At 40.8% G+C, this 27,978-nt stretch overlaps 1 protein-coding gene across 1 annotated transcript in view; it reads right to left on the bottom strand.

Moving 5' to 3' along the window:
* hyd (E3 ubiquitin-protein ligase hyd) overlaps positions 1–27,978 on the bottom strand; it is a 312,986-nt gene that overhangs the window by 208,862 nt on the left and 76,146 nt on the right. The window contains exons 13-15 of the mRNA XM_071667186.1: positions 21,542–21,722; positions 12,263–12,417; positions 311–590 (exon numbers count right to left, since the gene is read on the bottom strand). Of these exons, the coding sequence (XP_071523287.1) occupies positions 311–590; positions 12,263–12,417; positions 21,542–21,722 (616 nt within the window). The remainder of the gene's footprint in view (positions 1–310; positions 591–12,262; positions 12,418–21,541; positions 21,723–27,978) is intronic.

Here is a 27,978-nt window from a genome sequence, read left to right as displayed (position 1 = left end):
ACCTTCTACGACATGTGGGGAATACGAGGGAAGTATTCTTTCCCCCCTATCCCCAAGTACTCCCAATCACTAGTCATTTTTCAGCACAAAATCCTTCACCATTTTCATTCACAACACTGAATACTCCATGTACACCAATCATACCCTCTACTGCAACATTACTCACCTTGACATTTTAATCACTCATCTATCTTACAAATGAACTCTCTTCATGGTTGTTCTCTCTCTCTCTCAAACAGGTACTCCAAAAAAAGCAGATTGAAATCTTATACATTCATTATCAGTCTGCTTGTAAAATGACATGGCCTACCTGGTGTATCATTTTCAATGAGAGTCAAGACCTGCCTGACACCTTCGGGATCACAGCGGAGAATCTTGGGCATCAGAGTTTGGGTCTTAAGAGCCAAGACAAGCAAGGCTACATGGTTCTTCTGGTGCGCACCTGCTCCATGAAGAAAATGTGTGGCCACTCCCAGGCAAGACACTGGTGGCAAGTCAGGCCAGTGAGGATCCTTTATTGAGTCCACACAATCCTTACTCAAGGGGTAAATGGTACTGTTTCCATCACGTAACACACCAACATTCTCGCTCTGTGATTGAAAAAGCAGATTAATGACTACATGAGGAGTCTTTGGAGTTAACACTAATACAATCATATGCATTTATTATTTTTCATAACTGTTTGCCATTTCCAACTTACCAAGGTAGCACAAGGTGCATATCAAAAGAAGTCTCAGGTGCTCACACCTACTCTCTAGCTATTGTGCATAATGTGCCAAAATCAGAGCCCGCTATCCAACACCCAGCCCACAGATCATTATAAGGTTTTCTCTTAACTGCTTCATGTGACATATTTCATTCCACATCACTCTATCATATACCATATTGTTTATTTTAGAGCACACATGCCGCTCATGCCTCTGAATATCTAGCCTATGAAGTATCTTTCACTCTATCTTTTTACTTTCTTTTTGGTCTTTTCTGTGATCAATACATCCACTCCACTTTTACATGGGGAATATCAGATGATTACAGGCATAAAAATTTTTTCATGGTTGTTCAATGTTTCCTGTGTTAGTGGAGAGGTGCCTAAAACAGACAAAGAAAAAGCCTTATTCACTTATATCCATTGTCTAGCTGTCATGAGTAATGCACCAAAACCACATCACCCTATCAACAATCAGGCCCCACAAACCCATGCACATTTTCCCCAGCTCCTTCACATGCCCTGCTTTAGCCCATTAACAGCATGCTGACCCCTGCATTCCAAAAAGCTCCAATTCACTCCATCTCATGCACACTTTTCACCCTCCTGCATGTTCAGGCATCGACCACTTAAAATATCTTTCATTACATCCTTCCATCTTCAGTTTAGTCAACCACTGTACCCTTTTCCCCTCCACATACCCTCTTTATCAACCTCTCCTAACTTGTTTTTCCATCTGTCCAAACCATTTCAGCACACCTTCAGTTATCTAAACCACACTTCTTTTTACGACACCTCTGTATAAAACCACCCCACACCTCATACTGTCCTCCAACATTTCATTTCCAACACATTGACTCTTCTCTGCACATTCTTATCTGCAGCCCATGCCTCACATCCATGCAAGACACTATGAATCGCATTTGCTGCCATGTCTACTCCCAGGTATCTAAAACTCTCTACATCCTCCAAATTTTCTCCATTCAACCTCTCACCCTAATTAACCTGTCCCACTGCCCTGCTAAATCTAACAATCTTGATTTTATTCACATTTACTCTTAACTTCCTCCTTTCATACACACTCCCAAACTCAGACACCAACTTCAGCAGTTTCTCACTCAAATCTGCTACCAGTGCTGTGTCATCAGCAAACATCAACTAACTTGCTCCCAAGACACCTCATTCCCTACAGACTTCATACCCACCCCTCTCTCCAAGACTTCCTCAGTTACATTCCTAATCACCCAACCACAAACAAATTAAACAACTATGGTGACATAACGTACCCTTTTGCAGAACACTCTCCCACCTCTCTACCTAATCACAAACATAACTTATACTCTTGATAAAACCTCCTCACTGCTTCTAGAGACTTTCCTCCCACTCCATACATACCTTCATAAGACCTTCAACAAGGTATCTCTTTTCAACCCTATCATACGCTTTCTCTAGACCCATAAAACCAACACACAAATCCTCCTCCTGTATTTTTCCCACACATTCTTTAAAGCAAACATATAACTTGCACATTCTCTACCACTACTGAAACCACACTGTTCCTCTCCAGTCTGATGCTCTGTACAGGACTTCACCCCTTCAACTACCTCTCTCCCATATAATTTACCTGGTACACTTACCTCTGGCCCCTTTGAGTTTATACAATGGCACTTTACATGCATTCCACCCATTGTCAGACACCACCATGATCCATATATATACTGAAAATCATAACTAACCAAAAAAAAAAAAAAAAAAAAAAAAAAAAAAAAAAAAAAGTCATCTTCCTTTGGAAATTCAACTGCATTACTATCTATTCCAGCAGCCTTGCCACTTTTCATCTTATGCAAGGCTTTCACCACCTCATTTCTTTTCACCAAACTACTTTCCATGACTCTCTCACCTTGCATACCTCCTTGACCCAAACACACTACATCTGCCACCCCATCATCACAACCACTCAACAATACTCTTTCCATTTCAGTGAGAATCAATCAGGAAAAGGGTGGTCTTACACCCAACCCTAAAGGTTGGCAAAGGACAAATAAATCCAATTTCCAAAGGCATATGTGCTAACCTACTATCATATGATACTTTTCTAAGATTCTAATTCAATACCCACACAAATTAACATGTATACCTCTCGATTAATATGGGTAAAACTGAAAGTTGATGGAGAGAGATGGGTGATTATTGGTGCATATGCACCTGGGCATGAGAAGAAAGATCATGAGAGGCAAGTGTTTTGGGAACAGCTGAATGAGTGTGTTAGTGGTTTTGATGCACGAGACCGGGTTATAGTGATGGGTGATTTGAATGCAAAGGTGAGTAATGTGGCAGTTGAGGGAATAATTGGTATACATGGGGTGTTCAGTGTTGTAAATGGAAATGGTGAAGAGCTTGTAGATTTATGTGCTGAAAAAGGACTGATGATTGGGAATACCTGGTTTAAAAAGCTAGATATACATAAGTATACTTATGTAAGTAGGAGAGATGGCCAGAGAGCGTTATTGGATTACGTGTTAATTGACAGGCGCGCGAAAGAGAGACTTTTGGATGTTAATGTGCTGAGAGGTGCAAGTGGAGGGATGTCTGATCATTATCTTGTGGAGGCTAAGGTGAATATTTGTATGGGTTTTCAGAAAAGAAGAGTGAATGTTGGGGTGAAGAGGGTGGTGAGAGTAAGTGAGCTTGGGAAGGAGACTTGTGTGAGGAAGTACCAGGAGAGACTGAGTACAGAATGGAAAAAGGTGAGAACAATGGAAGTAAGGGGAGTGGGGGAGGAATGGGATGTATTTAGGGAATCAGTGATGGATTGCGCAAAAGATGCTTGTGGCATGAGAAGAGTGGGAGGTGGGTTGATTAGAAAGGGTAGTGAGTGGTGGGATGAAGAAGTAAGAATATTAGTGAAAGAGAAGAGAGAGGCATTTGGACGATTTTTGCAGGGAAAAAATGCAATTGAGTGGGAGATGTATAAAAGAAAAACAAGACAGGAGGTCAAGAGAAAGGTGCAAGAGGTGAAAAAAAAGGGCAAATGAGAGTTGGGGTGAGAGAGTATCATTAAATTTTAGGGAGAATAAAAAGATGTTCTGGAAGGAGGTAAATAAAGTGCGTAAGACAAGGGAGCAAATGGGAACTTCAGTGAAGGGCGCAAATGGGGAGGTGATAACAAGTAGTGGTGATGTGAGAAGGAGATGGAGTGAGTATTTTGAAGGTTTGTTGAATGTGTTTGATGATAGAGTGGCAGATATAGGGTGTTTTGGTCGAGGTGGTGTGCAAAGTGAGAGGGTTAGGGAAAATGATTTGGTAAACAGAGAAGAGGTAGTAAAAGCTTTGCGGAAGATGAAAGCCGGCAAGGCAGCAGGTTTGGATGGTATTGCAGTGGAATTTATTAAAAAAGGGGGTGACTGTATTGTTGACTGGTTGGTAAGGTTATTTAATGTATGTATGACTCATGGTGAGGTGCCTGAGGATTGGCGGAATGCGTGCATAGTGCCATTGTACAAAGGCAAAGGGGATAAGAGTGAGTGCTCAAATTACAGAGGTATAAGTTTGTTGAGTATTCCTGGGAAATTATATGGGAGGGTATTGATTGAGAGGGTGAAGGCATGTACAGAGCATCAGATTGGGGAAGAGCAGTGTGGTTTCAGAAGTGGTAGAGGATGTGTGGATCAGGTGTTTGCTTTGAAGAATGTATGTGAGAAATACTTAGAAAAGCAAATGGATTTGTATGTAGCATTTATGGATCTGGAGAAGGCATATGATAGAGTTGATAGAGATGCTCTGTGGAAGGTATTAAGAATATATGGTGTGGGAGGAAAGTTGTTAGAAGCAGTGAAAAGTTTTTATCGAGGATGTAAGGCATGTGTACGTGTAGGAAGAGAGGAAAGTGATTGGTTCTCAGTGAATGTAGGTTTGCGGAAGGGGTGTGTGATGTCTCCATGGTTGTTTAATTTGTTTATGGATGGGGTTGTTAGGGAGGTGAATGCAAGAGTTTTGGAAAGAGGGGCAAGTATGAAGTCTGTTGGGGATGAGAGAGCTTGGGAAGTGAGTCAGTTGTTGTTCGCTGATGATACAGCGCTGGTGGCTGATTCATGTGAGAAACTGCAGAAGCTGGTGACTGAGTTTGGTAAAGTGTGTGAAAGAAGAAAGTTAAGAGTAAATGTGAATAAGAGCAAGGTTATTAGGTACAGTAGGGTTGAGGGTCAAGTCAATTGGGAGGTGAGTTTGAATGGAGAAAAACTGGAGGAAGTAAAGTGTTTTAGATATCTGGGAGTGGATCTGACAGCGGATGGAACCATGGAAGCGGAAGTGGATCATAGGATGGGGGAGGGGGCGAAAATTCTGGGAGCCTTGAAGAATGTGTGGAAGTCGAGAACATTATCTCGGAAAGCAAAAATGGGTATGTTTGAAGGAATAGCGGTTCCAACAATGTTGTATGGTTGCGAGGCGTGGGCTATGGATAGAGTGGTGCGCAGGAGGATGGATGTGCTGGAAATGAGATGTTTGAGGACAATGTGAGGTGGTTTGATCGAGTAAGTAATGTAAGGGTAAGAGAGATGTGTGGAAATAAAAAGAGCGTGGTTGAGAGAGCAGAAGAGGGTGTTTTGAAATGGTTTGGGCACATGGAGAGAATGAGTGAGGAAAGATTGACCAAGAGGATATATGTGTCGGAGGTGGAGGGAACGGGGAGAAGAGGGAGACCAAATTGGAGGTGGAAAGATGGAGTGAAAAAGATTTTGTGTGATCGGGGCCTGAACATGCAGGAGGGTGAAAGGAGGGCAAGGAATAGAGTGAATTGGAGCGATGTGGTATACCGGGGTTGATGTGCTGTCAGTGGATTGAATCAGGGCATGTGAAGCGTCTGGGGTAAACCATGGAAAGCTGTGTAGGTATGTATATTTGCGTGTGTGGACGTATGTATATACATGTGTATGGGGGTGGGTTGGGCCATTTCTTTCGTCTGTTTCCTTGCGCTACCTCGCAAATGCGGGAGACAGACAAAAAAAAAAAAAAAAAAAAAAAAAAAAAAAAAAAAAAAAAACTTTGTTTTCGCACTACTTCATAGCTGTTTAAGCATGTTTTGTATTTCTGGTAGTGCACAAAATATCATGGACCACAACAAGCCTTTAAACCTTTTAGTTTGTCACCAGGCAGAATATAAGCATAAGCACATTATCATCATCCTTCCACCCTCACCTAGGATGAGATTTTGACTTTTCACAGCATATAGGTGGTATCACATTTTGTTTTTATCAATTTTACTACTTCATAGCTGTTAAGGTATAACTGACATTTTCTAAAGGCTAGTTTGCAAAAATTTTGGATTTTGTCTTCATTTCCTTGTGGCACCATAGAGAGAAATGGGAGTGCACCAGTTCACATGGAACAAGTTAAGGGCATGTTCTCAGCAAGATGCAAAACAAAAATGTATGTCCTACTGTTCCCCCTCTGCTAACTTGTAAGGAGGGTTTTCCTCTGTATTTGTACATAATTCATATACTGAAATGATTTAAACATTTTTCAAGTTATAGATAAATTTATTAGGTAACAAATTCATCACATTATGTTCTATGCCTTTATATAAGAACATTAAATAATAATCAACTGAGTAGTACAGAGTCTAGAAATTACCTAGCCTACTCTGGTAGTTATTAACTTCAAAAATATTACAAACAGAACACTCTGGCTCATCTATCTTGACATGTAACTCATAGGTTTTTTCTTTCTATTTGCGATCAAACAAAAAAGTGTGGTAATAATTATAGTAGTTCTATCTGCTGACAGAACCACACTCTCTCACAGTCTTTCCATCTAATTTCACTGACTGACTGACCAACAATCCACTAATTAATGCACTATATACATCACACTACTTTAAATTCTTTTGAAATTTAATCTTATATGTACCCGTCTCTCTGGACACAAGTGAGACACGTGGACTGTACAGCATCCCTTTTTGCATTCTGAAGGAATGTATCTATGAATTTCAAACTGATTGCTTCACTATTTCTCTTTTGCCTAAAAACAACTTTTCCTTCATCTTGAAAGCATGCACTGGTATAATCCCAAGAAGACATAACCATTTTAATCCTTCCAGTTATCATCTTACAGTTATCCAGCTTCAATAAATCATATCTAACTACTGAATATGAGGTCCATCATGCACATCTTACGAGAATAAATTAGGAAGAAATGGAGTCTGATCATCTCTAACAGACTTGGAAGTCATACTATAGGCCTGATATCTAAAAATGCTTCTGTTATGGAGTAGCCTAAAAAGTCTGATCTTTACGCTCCCCTCTATCTGCTTTTCTATCTCTCTTCTCTCTTACCTCCATCTTTCTCTATGGTCAGTCTTTTTTGGTAACTGCTGGCTGACTGATGACATTCTTCTTACCATATCAACAGTAATGCTGCCTGCCTATTTCTGTAAATGCAGTGACTTATCCTCTCCTCCTTCCCTATCATCAGTGGAATTCCTTAAGAGTTCTATCATATCTCTAACCTTCTGCTTTTTTATCAATGATTTTCTTTACAAACAATCCACTTGACTCCTTGTTTCCCCCAGGGGATAGCAGAGAAAGAATACTTCCCACATATTCCATGCATGTCACAGAAGGCAACTAAAGGGGGCAGGAGCTGGAACCTCCCCCCCATCCTAATATTCAAATTTCTAAAAAGGGAATCAGAGGGAGTCAAGCAGAAAGTACTCACCCTCCTCGAAGGCTCTGGTTGGGGTGTCAGAAAGTGTGTGAGAAAAAAGGAGAGATGGGTAGTATGTTTGATGAAAGAAACCTGGATGTTCTGGCTCTGAGTGAAACAAAGCTCAAGGGTAAAGGGGAATAGTGGTTTGGGAAAGTCTTGGGAGTAAAGTCAGGGGTAGGTGAAAAGACAAGAGATAAGGAAGGAGTAGCAATACTCCTGAAGCAAGAGCTGTGGGAGTATGTGATAGAGTGTAAGACACTAAATTCTAGATTGATGTGGGTAAAAGCGAAAGTGGATGGAGAGAGATGGGTGAATATTAGAGCCTATGCACTTGGCCATGAAAAGAAAGATCATGAGAGGCAAGTGTTCTGGGAAAAGTTGAGTGAGTGTATTAGGAGCTCTGATGCACGAGACCGGGTTATAGTGTTGGGTGATTTAAATGCGAAGGTGAGTAATGTGGCAGTTGAGGGTATAATTGGTGTAAACGGGGTGTTCAGTGTTGTGAATGCAAATCGTTCCAATTCACTCTATTCCTTGCATGCCTTTCACCCTCCTACATGTTCAGGCCTCGATCACTCAAATTTTTTTCACTTCATCTTTCCACCTCCAATTTGGTCTCCCGCTTCTCTTCATTCCCTCCACCACTGACACATATATCATCTTGGTCAATCTTTCCTCACTCATTCTCACCATGTGACCAAACCATTTCAAAACACCCTCTTCTACTCTCTCAACCACACTCTTTTTATTACAACACATATCTCTTACCCTTTCATTACTTACTCAATCAAACCACCTCACACCACATACTGTCCTCATACATCTCATTTCCAGCACATCCACCCTCCTCTGCACAGTTCTAGCTATAGCCCATGCCTCACAACCATATAACACTGTCAGAACCAATATTCCTTTAAACCTACTCATTTTTGCTTTCCAAGATAATGTTCTCGCCTTCCACACATTTTTCAACGCTCCCAAAACTTTCGCCCCTCACCCACCCTATGATTCACTTCCGCTTCCATGGTTCCATCTGCTTTGGCGCCAAATCCACTCCCAGATATCTAAAACACTTCTGTCCTCCAGTTTTTCTCCATTCAAACTTACCTCCCAATTGACTTGCCCGTCAACCCTACTGTACCTAATAACCTTGTTCTTATTCACATTTATTCTCAGCTTTCTCCTTTCACACACTTCAGCAAACTCAGTCACCAGCTTCTGCAGTTTCTCACCCAAATCAGCCACCAGTGCTATATCATAAGCGAACAACAATTGACTCACTTCCCAAGCTGTCTCATCCACAACAGACTGAATACTTGCCCCTCTCCCCAAAGCTCTTGCATTCACCTCCCTAACAACACCATCCATAAACAAATTTTAAACAACCATGGAGACATCACGCACCCCTGCCACAAACCAACATTCACTAAAAACCAATCACTTTCCTCTCTTCCTACTCGTACATCCTCGATAAAAACTTTTCACTGCTTCTAACAACTTTCCTCCCACACCATATATTCTTAATACCTTCCACAGAGCATCTCTATTAACTCTATCATATGCCTTTCCAGACCCATAAATGCTACACAGAAATCCATTTGCTTTTCAAGGTATTTCTCACATACATTCTTCAAAGCAAACACCTGATCCACACATTCTCTACCACTTCTGAAACCACACTGCTCTTCCCCAATCTGATGCTCTGTACATTCCCTGACCCTCTCAATCAATACCCTTCCATATAATTTCCCAGGAATACTCAACAAACTTACACCTCAGTAATCTGAGCACTCACCTTTATCCCCTTTGCCTTTGTACAATGGCACTATGCAAGCATTCCGCCAATCCTCAGGCACCTCAACATGAGTCATACATACATTAAATACCCTTACTGACCAGTCAACAACATAGTCACCCCCTTTTTTAATAAATTCCACTGCAATACCATCCAAACTCGCTGCCTTGCCAGCTTTCGTCTTCCGCAAAGCTTTTACTACCTCTTCTCTGTTTACCAAATCATTCTCCCAAACCCTCTCATTTTGCACACCACTTCAACCAAAACACCCTATATCTGCCACTCTATCATCAAACATATCCAACAAACCTTCAAAATACTCCATCTCCTTCTCACATCACCACTACTTGTTATCACTTCCCCATTAGCCCCCTTCACTGATGTTCCCATTTGTTCCCTTGTCTTACGCACTTTATTTACCTCCTTCCAAAACATCTTTTTCTTCTCCCTAAAATTTAATGATCCTCTCTCACCCCAACTCTCATTTGCCCTCTTTTTCACCTCTAGTATACTTAATCATTGTTTCTCGCATCAGCGAGGTAGTGCAACGAAACAGACGAATAATGGCCCAACCACCCACATACATATATATATATATATATATATATATATATATATATATACATATTATCCCTGGGGATAGGGGAGAAAGAATACTTCCCACGTATTCCCTGCGTGTCGTAGAAGGCGACTAAAAGGGAAGGGAGCGGGGGGCTGGAAATCCTCCCCTCTCGTTTTTTTTAATTTTCCAAAAGAAGGAACAGAGAAGGGGGCCAGATGAGGATATTCCCTCAAAGGCCCAGTCCTCTGTTCTTAACGCTACCTCGCTAACGCGGGAAATGGCGAATAGCATGAAAGAAAGAAAAAATATATATTATTATTATTATTATACTTTGTCGCTGTCTCCCGCGTTTGCGAGGTAGCGCAAGGAAACAGACAAAAGAAATGGCCCAACCCCCCCCCATACACATGTATATACATACGCCCACACACGCAAATATACATACCTACACAGCTTTCCATGGTTTACCCCAGACGCTTCACATGCCTTGATTCAATCCACTGACAGCACGTCAACCCCGGTATACCACATCGCTCCAATTCACTCTATTCCTTGCCCTCCTTTCACCCTCCTGCATGTTCAGGCCCCGATCACACAAAATCCTTTTCACTCCATCTTTCCACCTTCCAATTTGGTCTCCCTCTTCTCCTTGTTCCCTCCACCTCCGACACATATATCCTCTTGGTCAATCTTTCCTCACTCATCCTCTCCATGTGCCCAAACCACTTCAAAACACCCTCTTCTGCTCTCTCAACCACGCTCTTTTTATTTCCACACATCTCTCTTACCCTCACGTTGCTCACTCGATCAAACCACCTCACACCACACATTGTCCTCAAACATCTCATTTCCAGCACATCCATCCTCCTGCGCACAACTCTATCCATAGCCCACGCCTCGCAACCATACAACATTGTTGGAACCACTATTCCTTCAAACATACCCATTTTTGCTTTCTGAGATAATGTTCTCGACTTCCACACATTCTTCAAGGCCCCCAGGATTTTCACCCCCTCCCCCACCCTATGATCCACCTCCGCTTCCATGGTTCCATCCGCTGCCAGATCCACTCCCAGATATCTAAAACACTTCACTTCCTCCAGTTTTTCTCCATTCAAACTCACCTCCCAATTGACTTGACCCTCAACCCTACTGTACCTAATAACCTTGCTCTTATTCACATTTACTCTTAACTTTCTTCTTCCACACACTTTTCCAAACTCAGTCACCAGCTTCTGCAGTTTCTCACATGAATCAGCCACCAGCGCTGTATCATCAGCGAACAACAACTGACTCACTTCCCAAGCTCTCTCATCCCCAACAGACTTCATACTTGCCCCTCTTTCCAAAACTCTTGCATTTACCTCCCTAACAACCCCATCCATAAACAAATTAAACAACCATGGAGACATCACACACCCCTGCCGCAAACCTACATTCACTGAGAACCAATCACTTTCCTCTCTTCCTACACATACACATGCCTTACATCCTCGATAAAAACTTTTCACTGCTTCTAACAACTTTCCTCCCACACCATATATATATATATATATATTTATACAGAAACGCCCATACACGCACATAAACATGCATATACATTTCAACATATACATATATATACATACACAGACATGTACATATATATACATGTACATACTCATACATGCTGCCTTTTTCCATTCCCGTCACCACCCCGCCACACATGAAACAGCATTCCCCTCCATACAGCGAGGGAGCGCAAGGAAAAGACAAAAAAAGCCACATTCGTTCACACTCAGTCTCTAGCTGTCATGTGTAATGCAACAAAACCACAGCTCCCTTTCCACATCCAGGCCCCACAGACCTTTCCATCGTTTACCCCAGATGCATCACATGCCCTGGTTCAATCCACTGACAGCCACTGCTCCTGTTTTACAAGAAGTTTATATGGATGTTAAAATTTTCATTTCCAGCAAAGTTGTAAACATAATTAAAGATGTATTCCAGAAAGTCAGTTAAATCTTAATGGTAAAGAAAGGCCTGGGATTAAAGGGTTAAAGTCATGAAAGTAATCAATAATAACTCATTTCTGATTCACACTTCTATGGGACTGTACAGTATATGCCTAACTGTAAAGCATCGGGTGAGGGAGGCAGGGGGACTTGTAAACCTATGGGGGTCCTAAATTCTGATATTTCTTCACTAAACTATTCCTCTTCAATTCTTTTACTCATGTATATTGTCTAAAATGACAGTTTTTCAAAGCTTAGCTTATTCCACTCAAACAACTCTGATCACACAAAAGTGCTTCTTTCCTTCATTTTTTGCTATAACTTTTGGATGCTCTTTCTCTGTATCTTTTAAAAGCCATGTTCACTGCTAAATCCATTAAATAAATTTGGAAGTGAGTCTGACTTCACAATGAACTGTGTTTGCGAGCATTAAGAGATTTTCTTAACATCTGTATTACTGATGTATAATGGAACTTACAATTGTTACAAGGTATACTCACCTCCCCTGTGATGGTTAGCGAGACAGCAGAAGGCTCAGAACCCATAAATGCTACACTGTCTGTTGGGAAGACACACTCCTGCTCAGCTCTACCAGAACTAAGATTGTAGATGACGTATGTGAGACGAGTACCATTCTTGACAATGGCGTGGATCCCTACGTAAAAAAAAATCTACTATGAAAAATGCCCTGAATCTTAGTGGTTATCATTAGCAAATTCTAATTTACTACTATGTTACCAGTTTTGAGGTTGTCATATAATAATAACAATAATAACAATAATAATAATAATAATAATAATAATAATAATAATGGGAGAAAGAATACTTCTCATGCATTCCTCACAAGTTGTAAAAGGCGACTAAAGGGGATGGGAGCGGGGGGGGGGCTAGAAAACCTCCCCTCCTTGTATTTTAACTTTCTAAAAGGGGAAACAGAAGAAGGAGTCACATGAGGAGTGCTCATCCTCCTCGAAGGCTCAGATTGGGGTGTCACAATGTGTGTGGATGTAACCAAGATGAGAAAAAAGGAGAGATATGTAGTATGTTTGAGGAAAGGAACCTGGATGTTTTGGCTCTGAGCGAAACAAAGCTCAAAGGTAAAGGGGAAGAGTGGTTTGGGAATGTCTTGGGAGTAAAGTCAGAGGTTAGTGAGAGGACAAGAGCAAGGGCAGGAGTAGCACTACTCCTGAAACAGGAGTTCTGGGAGTATGTGATAGAGTGTAAGAAAGTAAACTCTAGATTGATATGGGTAAAACTGAAAGTGGATGGAGAGAGATGGGAGATTCTTGGTGCATAGGCACCTGGGCATGAGAAGAAAGATCATGGGAGATAAGTGTTTTGGGAGCAACTGAGTGAGTGTGTTAGTAGTTTTGATGCACGAGACCGGATTATATTGATGGGTGATTTGAATGCAAAGGTGAGTAATGTGGCAGTTGAGGGAATAATTGGTTTACATGGGGTGTTCAGTGTTGAAAATGGAAATGGTGAAGAGTTTGTAGATTTATGTGCTGAAAAAGGACTGGTGATTGGGAATACCTGGTTCAAAAAGAGAAATATACATAAGTATACACATGTAAGTAGGAGAGATGGCCAGAGAGCGTTATTGGATTATGTGTTAACTGATAGGTGCACGAAAGAGAGACTTTTGGATGTTAATGTGCTGAGAGGTGCAACTGGAGGGATGTCTGATCATTATCTTGTGGAGGCTAAGGTAAAGATTTGTAGAGGTTTTCAGAAAAGAAGAGAGAATGTTTGGGTGAAGAGAGTGGTGAGAGTAAGTAAGCTTGGGAAGGAGACTTGTGTGACGAAGTACCAGGAGAGACTCAGTATAGAATGGAGAAAGGTGAGAACAAGGGACGTAGGGGGAGTGGGGGAGGAATGAGATGTAATTTTGGGAAGCAGTGATGGCTTGCGCAAATGATGCTTGTGGCATGAGAAGCATGGGAAGTGGGCAGATTAGATAGGGTAGTGAGTGGTGGGATGAAGAAGTAAGAGTATTAGTGAAAGAGAAGAGAGAGGCATTTGGACAATTTTTGCAGGCATATAATGCAAATGACTGGGAGATGTATAAAAGAGAGAGGCAGGAGGTCAAGAGAAAGGTGCAAGAGGTGAAAAAGAGTGCAAATAAGAGTTGGGGTGAGAGAGTATCATTAAATTTTAGGGAGAAGAAAAAGGTGTTTTGGAAGGAGGTAAAAAAAGTGCATAAGACAAAGGAACATATGGGAACATCAGTGAAGGGGGCTAATGGGGAGGTGATAACAAGTAGTGGTGATGTGAGGAGATGGAGTGAGTATTTTGAAGGTTTGTTGAATGTGTTTGATGATAGAGTGGAAGATATGGGGTGCTTTGGTTGAGGTGGTGTGCAAAGTGAGAGGGATAGGGAGTATGATTTGGTAAACAGAGGTAGTGAAAGCTTTGCGGAAGATGAAAGCCTGCAAGGCAGCGGGTTTGGATGGTATTGCAGTGAAACTTATTAAAAAAGGGGGTTACTGTATTGTTGACTGGTTGGTAAGGTTATTTAATGTATGTATGACTCATGGTGAGATGCCTGAGAATTGGCAGAATGCTTGCATAGTGCCATTGTACAAAGGCAATGGGGATAAGAGTGAGTGCTCAAATTACAAAGGTATAAGTTTGTTGAGTAAATGTGAATAAGAGCAAGGTTATTAGGTACAGTAGGGTTGAGGGTCAAGTCAATTGGGAGGTGAGTTTGAATGGAGAAAAACTGGAGGAAGTGAAGTGTTTTAGATATCTGGGAGTGGATCTGGCAGCGGATGGAACCATGGAAGCGGAAGTGGATCATAGGGTGGGGGAGGGGGCGAAAATTTTGGGAGCCTTGAAGAATGTGTGGAAGTCGAGAACATTATCTCGGAAAGCAAAAATGGGTATGTTTGAAGGAATAGTGGTTCCAACAATGTTGTATGGTTGCGAGGCGTGGGCTATGGATAGAGTTGTGCGCAGGAGGATGGATGTACTGGAAATGAGATGTTTGAGGACAATGTGTGGTGTGAGGTGGTTTGATCGAGTAAGTAACGTAAGGGTAAGAGAGATGTGTGGAAATAAAAAGAGAGTGGTTGAGAGAGCAGAAGAGGGTGTTTTGAAATGGTTTGGGCACATGGAGAGAATGAGTGAGGAAAGATTGACCAAGAGGATATATGTGTCGGAGGTGGAGGGAACGAGGAGAAGAGGAAGACCAAATTGGAGGTGGAAAGATGGAGTGAAAAAGATTTTGTGTGATCGGGGCCTGAACATGCAGGAGGGTGAAAGGAGGGCAAGGAATAGAGTGAATTGGAGCGATGTGGTATACAGGGGTTGACGTGCTGTCAGTGGATTGAATCAAGGCATAAGAAGCGTCTGGGGTAAACCATGGAAAGCTGTGTAGGTATGTATATTTGCGTGTGTGGACGTGTGTATGTACATGTGTATGGGGGGGTTGGGCCATTTCTTTTGTCTGTTTCCTTGCGCTACCTCGCAAACGCGGGAGACAGCGACAAAGTATAAAAAAAAAAAAAAAAGTTTGTTGAGTATTCCTGGGAAATTATATGGGAGGGAATTGATTGAAAGGGTGAAGGCACGTACTGAGCATCAGATTGGGGAAGAGCAGTGTGGTTTCAGAAGTGGTAGAGGATGTGTGGATCAGGTGTTTGCTTTGAAGAATGTGAGAAATACTTAGAAAAGCAAATGGATTTGTATGTAGCATTTATGGATCTGGAGAAGGAATACAATAGAGTTGATAGAGATGCTCTTTGGAAGGACTTAAGAATATATGGTGTGGGAGGCAAGTTGTTACAAGCAGTGAAAAGGTTTATATCGAGGATGTAAGGCATGTGTACGTGTAGGAAGAGAGGAAAGTGATTGGTTCTCAGTGAATGTTGGTTTGTGGCAGGGGTGCGTGATGTCTCCATGATTGTTTAATTTGTTAATGGATGGGGTTGTTAGGGAGGTGAATGCAAGAGTTTTGGAAAGAGGGGCAAGTATGCAGTCTGTTGTGGATGAGAGAGCTTCGGAAGTGAGTCAGTTGTTGTTCGCTGATGATACAGCGCTGGTAGCTAATTCAGGAGAGAAACTGCACAAGCTGGTGACTTAGTTTGGTAAAGTGTGTGAAAGAAGAAAGCTGAGAGTAAATGTGAATAAGAGCAAGGTTATTAGGTACAATTGGGTTGAGGGACAAGTCAGGTGGGAGGTAAGTTTAAATGTGGAGAAACTGGAGGAAGTTAAGTGTTTTAGATATCTGGGAGTGAATTTGGCAGCAGGTGGAACCATGGAAGCAGAAGTGAGTAATAGGGTGGGGGAGGGGGCGAAAGTTCTGGAAGCGTTGAAAAATGTGTGGAAGGCGAGAACGTTATCTTGGAAAGAAAAAATGAGTATCTTTGAAGGAATAGTGGTTCTACCAATGTTATATGGTTGTGAGGCATGGGCTATAAATAAAGTTGTGCAGAGGAGGGTGGATGTGCTGGAAATGAGATGTTTGAGGACAATATGTGGTGTGAGGTGGTTTGATCGAGTAAGTAATGAAAGGGTAAGAGAGACGTGTGGTAATAGAAAGAGTGTGGTTGAGAGAGCAGAAGAGGGTGTTTTGAAATGGTTTGGTCACCTGGTGAGAATGAGTGAGGAAAGATTGACAAGAGGATATATGTGTCAGAGGTGGAGGGAGCGAGGAAAAGTGGGAGACCAAATTGAAGGTGGAAAGATGGAGTGAAGAAGATTTTGAGTGATCGGGGCCTGAACATGCAGGAGGGTGAAAGGCGTGCAAGGGATAGAGTGAATTGGAACGATGTGGTATACCGGGGTCGACGTGCTGTCGATGGATTGAACCAGGGCATGTGAAGCGTCTGGAGTAAACCATGGAAAGCTTTGTGTGGACTGGATGTGGAAAGGGAGCTTTGGTTTCGGTGCATTACACATGACAGCTAGAAACTGAATGTGAACGAACGTGGCCTTTGTTGTCTTTCCCTAGCGTTCCCTCACACACATGAGGGGTGAGGGAGTTGTCATTTCATGTGTGGCAGGGTGGCGATGGGAATGAATAAAGGCAGACGGTATGAAATATGTACATGTGTATATATGTATATGTCTGTGTATGTATATATATGTTATACGTTGAGATGTATCGGTATGTATATGTGCGTGTGGGGACATGTATGTATATACATGTGTATGTGGAAGGGTTGGGCCATTCTTTCATCTGTTTCCTTGTGCTATCTCGCTAAGGCGGGAGACAGCGACAAAGTATAATCAATAAAAAATAAACAATAATAATAATAACTTTCTATTAAGTTCAGCAGGGTTGAGCGACAGGTTATTTGGGGTGTGAGTTTGAATGGATATATAATAGAGGAAGCGAAGTGTTTTGGATACCTGGGAGTGGACATGGCTATGAATGGAACCGTGGAAGTGTCATAGGGCAGGGGAGGGGGTGAAGGTTCTGGGAGCACTCAAGAATGCTTGGAAAGAGAGAATTTTATCTGGGATGGCAAAAACGGGTATGCTTGAAAGAACAGTAGTCCCAACAATATTACATGGATGCAAGGCATAAGCTATTGATAAGGCTCTGTGGGGAAAAATGGATGTGTTGGAAATATAATGTTTGAGAACAATATGTGGTGTGAGGTGGTATGATCAAGTAAGTAATGAAAGGGTAAGACAGATGTGTGGTAATAAACAGAGTGTGGATGAAAGGGCATAAGATGAGTTGAAATGGTTTGCAAACATGGTGAGAATGAGATAGGAAAAGTTGACAAAGAGGATATAAGCGTAAGAGGTGAAGGGAACAAGGAGAATGGGGAGACCAAACTGGAAATGGAAGGATGGAGTGGAAAAGATTTTGAGCAATCAGGTGCTGAACATGCAGGAGGATGAAAGATATGCACAGGAAAGAGCAAATCGCAAAAATGTGGTATAATGGGCTCGACATGCTGTCAATGGACTAAACCAGAGGATGCCAAGCATCCGCTATAAACCATATAAAGGTCTGTGGGGGCCTGAATGTCGCTAGGGAGCTGTGGTTTCAGTGCATTACAAATGTCAGCTAGAGAAAGGATGTCAAGTGATAAGGCCTTTCTTCATCTGTTTCTGGTGGGAAAGCAGCGATCAAGCATAACAAAAAAATTTTACCCAGTGGAGGGGAGAAAGAATTCTACCTCTATATTCTCTTCAAGTCGTAGAAGGTGATTAAAAGGGTGGTAGCTGGAAACGCTCTCCTTTTATTTCAATATATATAAAGACAGAACAGAAGATGGAACCAAGCGGGGAGTGCTCATCCTCCTCGAAGGCTTAGATTGGGGTGTCTGAATGTGTGTGATTGTAACGAAGATAAGTGAGGAGAGATGGGTAATAAGTATGAGAAAAGAAACCTGGATGTTCTGGCTCTTTGGGTGAAACAAAACTCAAGGAAAAAGGCAAAGAATGGTTTGGAAATATCTTTGAAGTAAAACCTGGAGTTGGTGAGAGGACCAGAGATAAGAAAGTAATAGTACTACTCCTGAAGCAGGAATTGTGGGTGCATGTGAAAGAGTGTAAGGATACAAATTCTAAATTGATGTGGGTAAAACTGAGAGTGGATAGCGAGAGATGGGTGATCATTGGTACTTATGCACCTGGTCACGAGAAGAAAGATCAAGAGAGGCAAGAGTTTTACAAGCAGTTGAGTGAGCGTGTCACCAGTATTGATGCAAGAGACCGGGTATTCGTGATGGGTGATTAGCATGCAAAGGTGAATAATGTTGCAAATGAATGTATATTTGGGAGGAAAAGGGTAATCAGTTTTATGAATGGAAAAGATGAACAGCTTGTGGATTTGTGTGCTAAAAAAGGACTGGTGACTGGGAATATCTGGTTTCAATAGAGAAATATACACAAGTATATATATGAAAATACAAAAAGATGGTCAGCGGGCATGAACAGCTTGTGGATTTGTGTGCTAAAAAAGGACTGGTGACTGGGAATATCTGGTTTCAATAGAGAAATATACACAAGTATATATATGAGAATACAAAAAGATGGTCAGTGGGTATTACTGGAATATAAATTACCTTATAGACAAGTAAAAGGGAACCTTTTGGATGTAAATCTGTTGAGAGGGGCAACAGGTAAGATGTATGATTAGTACCTTGTGGAGGTGAGGGTGAAGATTTCAAAAAAGAGGAAACAATGTCGGTGTGGGGAGAGTAAGTGAACTTGGAATGGAGACTTGTGTGAAGGAGTACCGAGAATGATCAAATGTAGAATGGTAAAAAGTGAGAGGAAATGAAGCAAGGGGAGGAGGTGAGGAATGGAAGTTATTTAGGGAAGAAGTGCTGGCATGTGCAACAGATGCATGTGGTATGTGAAAGATGGGAGGTGAGCAGATTAAAAAAAGGTAGTGTGCAGAGGGATGAAGAGGTAAAGTTGCAAGTGAAAGACAAAAGAGAGGCATTTGGGTGATACTTAGAGGGAAGAGCAAAAGATTGGGGATACATGTGAGAAAATGGCAGGTCAAGAGGAATGTGCAAGGGTTGAAAAAGAAAGCATATGAGAGATGGGGTGAGTGAGCATCTTAAAACTTTTGGGAGAATAAGGTGTTTTGGAAGGAGGTAAATAATGAGAAAACAAACAGGAACATCGGTGTAGAGAACAAGAGAGGAAATGATAACAGGTTGTGATGAAGAGAAGAGGAGATGGAGAGAATACTCTGAAGGACTGCTGAATATGTTTAATGATACAGTGGCAGATGTAGGGTGTTTGCCAGCAAGAGGGAGGGTTCAGGTAGGAGAGTAATGGCCCCTCCCAGGACCTCAGCAACTTTAAGGTATCCTCTTCTGACTACACTTTATTGTGTGACTCTGCCATCAGTGACAGGGAGGGCTCAGGTAGTAGTGTATTGGCCCTCCCAGTACCACAGTACCCTGCCCCACACTTGGAGCAACCCATTAGGTAGTAGGTTATTGACAACATCTGCCCAGGTTGGTACTACCATCCTGACTGTAGAGCGTTAAAGTGGTGGCTGGAACAATCTTACACCCTCCATGTCACGATTGCTGGTCTTACTCCCTGTCTCATCAAAATGGGACTACCGGGTTAGTCCTACTGTCTTCTTTAAGAAAAAAAAATTGGTATGTGGGCTAACATAGTCACGGAGAGCAGTTCTGTGAAGAGAGGGGAAGTAGTGAAAGCCTTGTACAAAATGGAAGGTGGCAAGGTGTTTGATTGCTACTGGATTACCCATAATTTGCCATGATAAATGTTATGCTGATTTCATACTTCAATGGAAATAAATAAAATGTGGCAACAATAATCATTAGGAAATATGTCCTACATTCATTCTTACCACCATCCTTACTGAAAAAATGCAAGGCATATTAATCATTTCAAAACCCACAGGATACTTCTTTTCACACATTTCAGGAAAGAATACCTAACTATGTAAAAACTGAGATATGACTTTTCACACCTATAAATACTTTTATAAAATTTATCAACATTATTTGAATATGTACTGTGAGAAGTAGGCAGTGATGAGTTCAAGTCATAATACTGCATCATTCACCATATGATAATTAACGATCAACTGTGACATAAATCACAAGGCAAGGTACCCACTTCTACACTCCACCACAGTGAAACAAAGATGGATAAGCAATATTTTCTTTAATTTTCCACACAGTTGCATGCAAATATTTAATCTTATAAGAACAAAATATATCTAAGATTTTTCTTTCCCACCAATTTTCAAATCTTATGCCAAGCGTAGTCTTTGTAAACTTTCAACACTCCACCATGGCTAAACAAAGGTATTTAATCTATCTATATCTCTGATGCCTGTTCCCTTTAGAAACTCCCTGAAGAGGGTGGCAACGGCAAAGGAACGCCCATACCTGGTGACCTCCAATGCAGTTTCTTAGCCTTTAGTGCCTCACCCTCAACAGGTCAAGCACAGAGGGCAACTCTACTGCTATGTTTCTAGGGGCTCCAAAGTAATGTTCCTACTGAATACATCAACCCAATATGTCTACCTAATGTTCCTGCATAATGTTCAAACCTACTACTTCTAACTAATGCTCCCACCTGATGTTCTTACGTACTACCTATAACTATGCCTCTATATAATGCTCTAATATAATGTTCCTAGCTCCTACTTCTATCTACTGCTCTAACCATCCTGTCAAAAGACAGGGCTAGCACAAAATGCTCACCACAGGAAAATCTAATTACAGTGAATGAGTTGTGTGAGTTAGGTGTTGTCAAGTGTTGTGTGTGACTGGGAGACATTGTTTGCTCATGGAAAAAATGTCAACAGTCCACATGTCAGTTAGGTAGAAAGAGGAGACAGCTACCTGGATCAGAGGAGTGCAATTTGACAACCACTGAAGTGCTGGCTCACTAAGGAACCATCACTAACCTTCTGGATACCCTGGTGGGCAGCATCCGTAATGCACCTCCCTGGTTGATGCCTGCCTACCAACTACTGCCTCCCATAAAGGATTCAACTTTTCATTTTCCATTCTTTTGCTTGCATATCTTTAAATCTTACAAGAATATTTGGGGCAAACAGTGATAACATAGTTTTCCTGAAGCTGCACTGTAAGGGTCTCCCCCTACATCAACTTCAAACTTACCATGCTCTCCTGTTTATCCAGTCTCTCTTCTTCCCTCCTCTACATTTTATGAACTAGCTAAACCTTTGCAAGGTGTTTCAGGTATTATGGTTCAGTTAAGAGAAAGTGCAGCATACTGCGAGTCATGTTAAGCTATTTTCAAATCATTTCCTCAAAGAAAAATTTTGGAACTTAGCATTATTGTACCTCTCCCATCCACAGCTACAGTGAGGATCTGGCCTGGCTCTGTCACTGGAATCCGTTTAGGTGTCTTTTGATAACAGTCTGGAACTCGAGGATTCCCCCCAGCACGGATCACTTGGAGCTGATCACGGTGAATCACACGCAGGTTACCTTTACCCTCCTTCGTCTGGGGTACAACCACCACCTATGAAAAATTCAAAAAGATTTTAAAAGAAATCTTAATTCTAATCTGTACTCTTACACTAATCTTTTTAATTCTACTGACAGTATAAAGCATTACAATCATCCAATGTTAAAGGGCTGATGCATAGCTATTAAACACAATCTAACAGAATATCTTTTCAATTGTTATAAAAGTTACTCTAATTTCTATGACCATACAAATGTGATGTCCTATATAACAAATAAGTGCATAACTAGGGAACTTTACCGGACCATTAAGTAAAAATTATTAGAATTTCCTGCATGTGAGAACAAACACCCAACTTGCTTGGATTGAAACTAACAATATGCCTTATAATATTTCCAGAAGTTTTCTACCCCTACAGCTTTGTCTTAGACCAAGCAGCCATTTTGTTCCCATACTTAGTCAGCCTAGATGGTTATGTAAACTGTCAAAACTTGTGTGGACCCTTTTAAATGTCTCTACTGTACAGACCTACGTGTTTCTATTAGTTTCAAGCAAAATATTACAAAAATTTGAGCAACTAGATATCTATCTATATATCTCTGATGCCGATTCCCCTCAGGAACTCCCGCAAGGGGGTAGCCATGGCAAAAGAGTAACCATAAATCATGAATACCAATTTCACTTTTTAGCCTTTAGTGTTCCACCCTTAACAGGCAACTAACAGTAATTATGCTACTCTAGTGCAGTGTTTTCTGAGGCTACCTAATGTTCCTGCTGAATGTTCAACCCTACAACAATTACATAATCCTCATTCCTAATGTTCTACTCACTACTTTTATCTTTTGTATCTACCTAATGCTCATGCCTTATGTTCCCATCTAATACTCCTATCTACTGCTCCTACCATTCTGTCAATAGGCAGGGATAACAGTGCTCATCAAAGGAAAATTTAGTTACAAAGAATATCATTTGTGGGTTAAGTATTGTTACGGACAAAGAATGCCATCAGTCTATGTGTGGGTGAAGCAGAAAGAGTTACCTGGGTCACAGGAGTGCAATCTAACAACTACTGAAGTGCTGGATATTCAACTCATTTTCTGACCATACTTAGAGCACCTTCTGATTTTACTGGTTATACTCTACAGAAACTTCCAAGTCAACAGAAGCTTTATTATAGTGCAAAATGGAAACTAAGCTTTTAAAAATATTCCTCAAGTAAATCATGACTTATGTTTCACAACAGCTCTGATTCCTGAGTGTGGCAATGATCTTTACATATCACTTTCTCCCTCTGCTATTTTGCCCGTCCTGAATTGTAATGTTAGCAAACATAATACTTTATTCAAGAAAATATTGATGTCTTGAAGAGCATCATCAGCGCTTTTACTTTTATATTCAAGGTCCAAAAGATACAGCCTGTCAGGTTTTTTTGAAGGAGCAACATATGCTCTGTTGTGTTTGATAAAAGCATGGTTATTAGACACTATTTACTCCAATGGATTTTACACCACTCTTCCTTGATATGATATGTTCATTTCTGCCAAGTTTTCATTACAATTTCTCGTCTCTTCACTTCCCCATATCATAATATTTGAAGCACTTCATTATTGAAAAGGGTGTTATTATCAGAAGACTTGATATCTGTCTGTATTTTCCAGTCTTATATCTATCCATCTGTCTATATCTTTGATAACCAGTCCCAACTGGAACTTCCTCAAAGGAGTGGCCATGGCAAGAGAGTATCCATAACTAGTGAACTCCAGTACTGCTTCTCAGCCTTTAGTGCCTCGCCTTTAACAGGTCACTGGCAGAGGGCAACTCTAGCGCAGTGTTTGCAGAGGTTCCTACCTTCTCCCACTCATTATTTCTACCTAATGTTCCTTCCTAATGTTCCCAGTTACTACTTCTACGTAATGTTTCTACCTAATTATCAGACTTCTACTAATGAAATGTTCTAAATTATCAAGGCATTACTTGGAAATGATGATATGATACTTTTGCTCATATTAACATCAAATATGAGTCTGAGTGTCACTAAGATTAACATAAATGAATTTTTGTTACAGGTTAATAGTTTCTTTCACATGGCTTTTATATATAGTATCATTTCTTTCTCATGTTTCTTTTTTGTAGTTAGTAATTTCTTTCTAGTGCATAGAGCAGTGGTGTTTTAAGTGTGATGGTGTTGCAGTATGGTGTTCAGAGTGTTCTTTGGAAGGCACTCGGTTGTAAGTGTGATGGGCATCATATGATACAACAGAAAACAGGTGCCAGTGCTAGTAACCTGGGAGGGGAAGTTCAACTATACCACATGATGGGGTCTTGGATGAAATGATATGGTTTTGTACAGTCAGAAATTTCAACTTATGCACCAATAATGGGAACATAACCCTTATATAAGACATGAAGCCTCTATACACTGAAAAGGGCAGCTGGTGGGATGTTTGATCACTGCTTGGTGGAGGCAAGAGAGGAAGTTTGTTGAGGCTTTAGGAAAAGAGTATATGATATGGGTTAAAGGGTAATGAAAAAGAGTTAGCTTGAAAAAATGGCTTGTGTGGAAAGATAACAGGAGAGATTAAGTGTAAAATGGCAAAAGGTGAGAGCAAATGAAACCTGGGTAGTGGTAGAGGAATGGGCGGTATTTTGGAAAGAATGCTTACATAGGCCAATGTGTGGTATTTCTGCGCAGAAGATGGGGATGTGATAAAGGGTAGTGAATGGTAGAGCAAGGGAGTTATTTGTGAAAGAAAAAGGCAAGGTTTATGAACATTACTTGCAGGGAAGAGGTGCAAGGAATTGGTAAATGTACAAGAGAAGAGTTCAAAAGGAAGGTGCAGGGGCTTATAAAAGGGAGCAAACAAGAGTTCAATTGAATAAGTACCAACAAACTTCAGGGGAGGATAAGAAATTGTTTTGGAAGGAGGTTAAAAGTAAGAGGAAAAAAAAGAAGACAAATGGGACCATCAATGAAGTGAGCAGATGGGGATTTGGTAACAAGCAGAATTAAGGTGAAGAGAAAATGGAGTAAGTATTCTGAAGGACTGTTGAATGTCTGATGAGCGGCAGATGTAGGAAGTTTTGGACATGGAGGTATGAGAGGTGAGAGAGTCAAGGCAAATGGTGTAATGATATGAGAAGAAGAGGTAAAAACTTGCATAAACAGCTGGAGTGGATGGAACTGCAACTGAATTTCTTAAGAAAGGGGATGACTGCACTGCTGATACGTTAGTTAGGAGGTGCCTGATGATTGAAAGAATGCCAATGTAAAAAAGGCTAGGTGGACAAAGGTAAATGTTCAAACTACATAGGTATATGTTCGAGTGTACCTTGTAAGTTGTATAGAAAAGTGTGAGTGAGAAAGTGATGGCATACACAGAGCATCAGATTGGGAAGCAAATGTGTGATTTCAGAAGTGGTAGAGGATGTGTCAATCAGGTATTTACTCTGAAAATTTATGGCATTAATGGGTATGACAAGGCAGACAGATATCCTCGGTGGAAGGTATCTTAATATAAGATATGGGGGAAAAGCTATTAGGATTGGGACATTTTTACCAAAAGAGCAAGATTGTATGTGCAAGAAGGTAGAGGTTGAGTGGTTCTAGGTGAAGATGCATCTGTGGCAGGGGAGCTTCCTGGGACCTGTAGGACCCTCATAATGATAAAAGGGACTCCTGGGGCAGGAGGCAAGTAAGTATACAACTAAATTTAAACAGCAACAGGTCACTGGGTCCTAAAAAGGCTGTTTTTGATAGTGTTAGAGAATAGAAACTTAAGGATCAATGTGGTGAGAGTAGAAAGACATATGGATTATTAAAAAAGGAAGATAAGTAAACTTATAGCTAAGGATGTGCAAATAATATCAGTCATGGACTTGAAGCAAAATATCTGTCAAGTCTATGCTAAAACATATTCCTGGTACTGTTTTTAACTACTCTAACTAATAAATCACTCCATATGTAAATGATCCTGTTGAACAAAAGTGCCATACTTCATTCAAGGTAAAAATATGTTCTCATGAGCTTATATCCATTACTCTGAGTGAAATTAAACGAATCCATCCTTATTACACTAACACTATCAAAGCCTTAATGGATTCTGAATACTTATAAAAAAATCACCTCGACCTTTTCTTTTGTAATCTAAATTCAAATTTAGTGGGCTCTCATAGGATGTTTTTCAGGCCAGGATTCATCTTGGCATCTTGTCTCTGTTCTCTCTCCATTCTATATATGTCTTTCCTCAAGTAGGACAAGCAAAACTGAAGACAATATTCATGATGGGGACACATTAGTGAGCTGTAAAGAGTGAGGATAATTTCCTGAGACTTAAACTGGAAAGCCCTTCTTATTAAATCCAAGAATTTTGTTTACCTTTTCTAATGCTTCTGTGCACTGCTTACTTAGCTGTAGGTCACAAGATATCATTACATAAAAGTCCTTTTCCGCATTTACCTTTTGAAGCTCAACAGAATGCATATGTAAAACTTTATATTTTTCAGGAATAAAATTCATTTGCCACCTGTTAGTCTAGTGTGTATATGTCAGTAAGAAGCTAGACGTTCAGTTTCTGTTGTAGATTTTTTCCCATCTTATAATCAGCTGTGAATTTAGATATTTTACACTGCAGTCCATTATCAATATCATTAATATATATGAGAAAGAGAGCCAGTCCCTATGGCATACCAATTGTTCCAACTGTTACATCTAACCATTCAGAGGCTTGACTATTAATACTCTTCCTTTATGGCCACTCTGTCAATTTCTTAAACATCAAAGTGCCACCCTTTCGACTATACCACATATATCATATGCTACATATTCTTTCGTACATATTTGCTATTTCCCAAGCAAGCAAGGTACCATCCTGAACAGATGACTGAGCCTTGGAGTAAAAAAAAAAAATCTTCATCTGGCTCTTTCCTTTGTTCATTCTTTTGGAAAGTAATAATGGAAGGGAGGATTTCATGCTCCCAATCCTGCCCTCTAAGTCACCTTCTCCAACAATGAAAAGGTAAGTAGGCAGCCTATCTATCCATCTCTCTATAGCTCTGACACATGTTCCCCACAGGAACTCCCATCAAGTCCCCACTTATCCCAATCCTTACATGCCTCTCTTGTATACATCATTCCTCGCACTCTTCCACCATTTCTCTCCCTCTAGTATGCTTCCGGGTGGCTTCCCCTCACAACAACCCCTTTAATTGTACTGTCATACACTCTCTTAGTAAACTCCCAGTCTTGCATTCTTTCCACATGCACAATCCATGATTCATTCCTTTTGCACTCCCTGCCATACCACATCTTTCATACACCCCTTCATTTCGTTCTTCATTCCATCTAGTCACACCACATGCTCTTCTCAAACAGTTCATTTCCAAAGCCTGGATTCTTGACCTCTGTGACTCATTCGATGTCCATGTTTTGGGTGCATAGATCAGGGTGAAGAGGCCTATACTGTCCCTTAATCCTCTCTTCACTTCCAAAATTGCACCTACACCCTTCATTTTTCTACCCTGCACTGCTCTTTCCCTTCTCTCTCCTTCCATATCACCCAACTTACCCTAAATATATAATCAAATTCTCTCACTTCTTCCAGTCTTACTCCCTCCATATCCAAAGAACAATTTAGTACATCTTTCACTCTGTATGATTTTATAAAATCTATACTTTCAACTCAATTTCCTTTCAAACACCATTATTTTACTTTTACTTGTATTTACCTTCAATTGCCTATGCTTAGAAACATCACAGAATACACAACTTTCCACAAATGACACAGTATCATCGGCAGACAGAATTGCTACTAACCACCACATCTCATCACCACATTCCATCTCTGCACCCCTTTTTCTTAGTTTTGCTTTCATCTCTATCATTCCATCCATTCACATACAAATGCTCCCTGACTTACGATGGGGTTACGTTCCGATAAACCCATCGTAAGTTGAAAATATCGTGTCATAAATACCATTCATGTTGTAAATCTAACCCACTGAACATTATACCATAAACACTCTAAGAACACTTACATTTTTTTATCCATAATTATCCTATGCAGCTCTTTCCTGAAAGCTTTGGTATCTCCAGTATTGGTGCTTACTACCTCATTACTAACCTCTACACTATAAATATCATGACGCCTTACTGTAAACATTTGCATATATGTAGGATCACTGGCACACCGTTTGTGTGTATCGAAAAGACTTTTTGCCTTAGCCTGGATTGTCAATAGGTTAAGCAGTATGCACTTCTGTATCTGGTCTTCCATCATATGACAAGTACTATTTCCATATCATCAATCGGCCC

Source organism: Panulirus ornatus, chromosome 11 (genome assembly GCF_036320965.1).
Source record: "Panulirus ornatus isolate Po-2019 chromosome 11, ASM3632096v1, whole genome shotgun sequence".
NCBI lineage: Eukaryota > Metazoa > Arthropoda > Malacostraca > Decapoda > Palinuridae > Panulirus > Panulirus ornatus.
The sequence above is the reverse complement of the archived record's forward strand: the minus strand, read 5'-3'. Positions and strand labels throughout refer to the sequence as shown.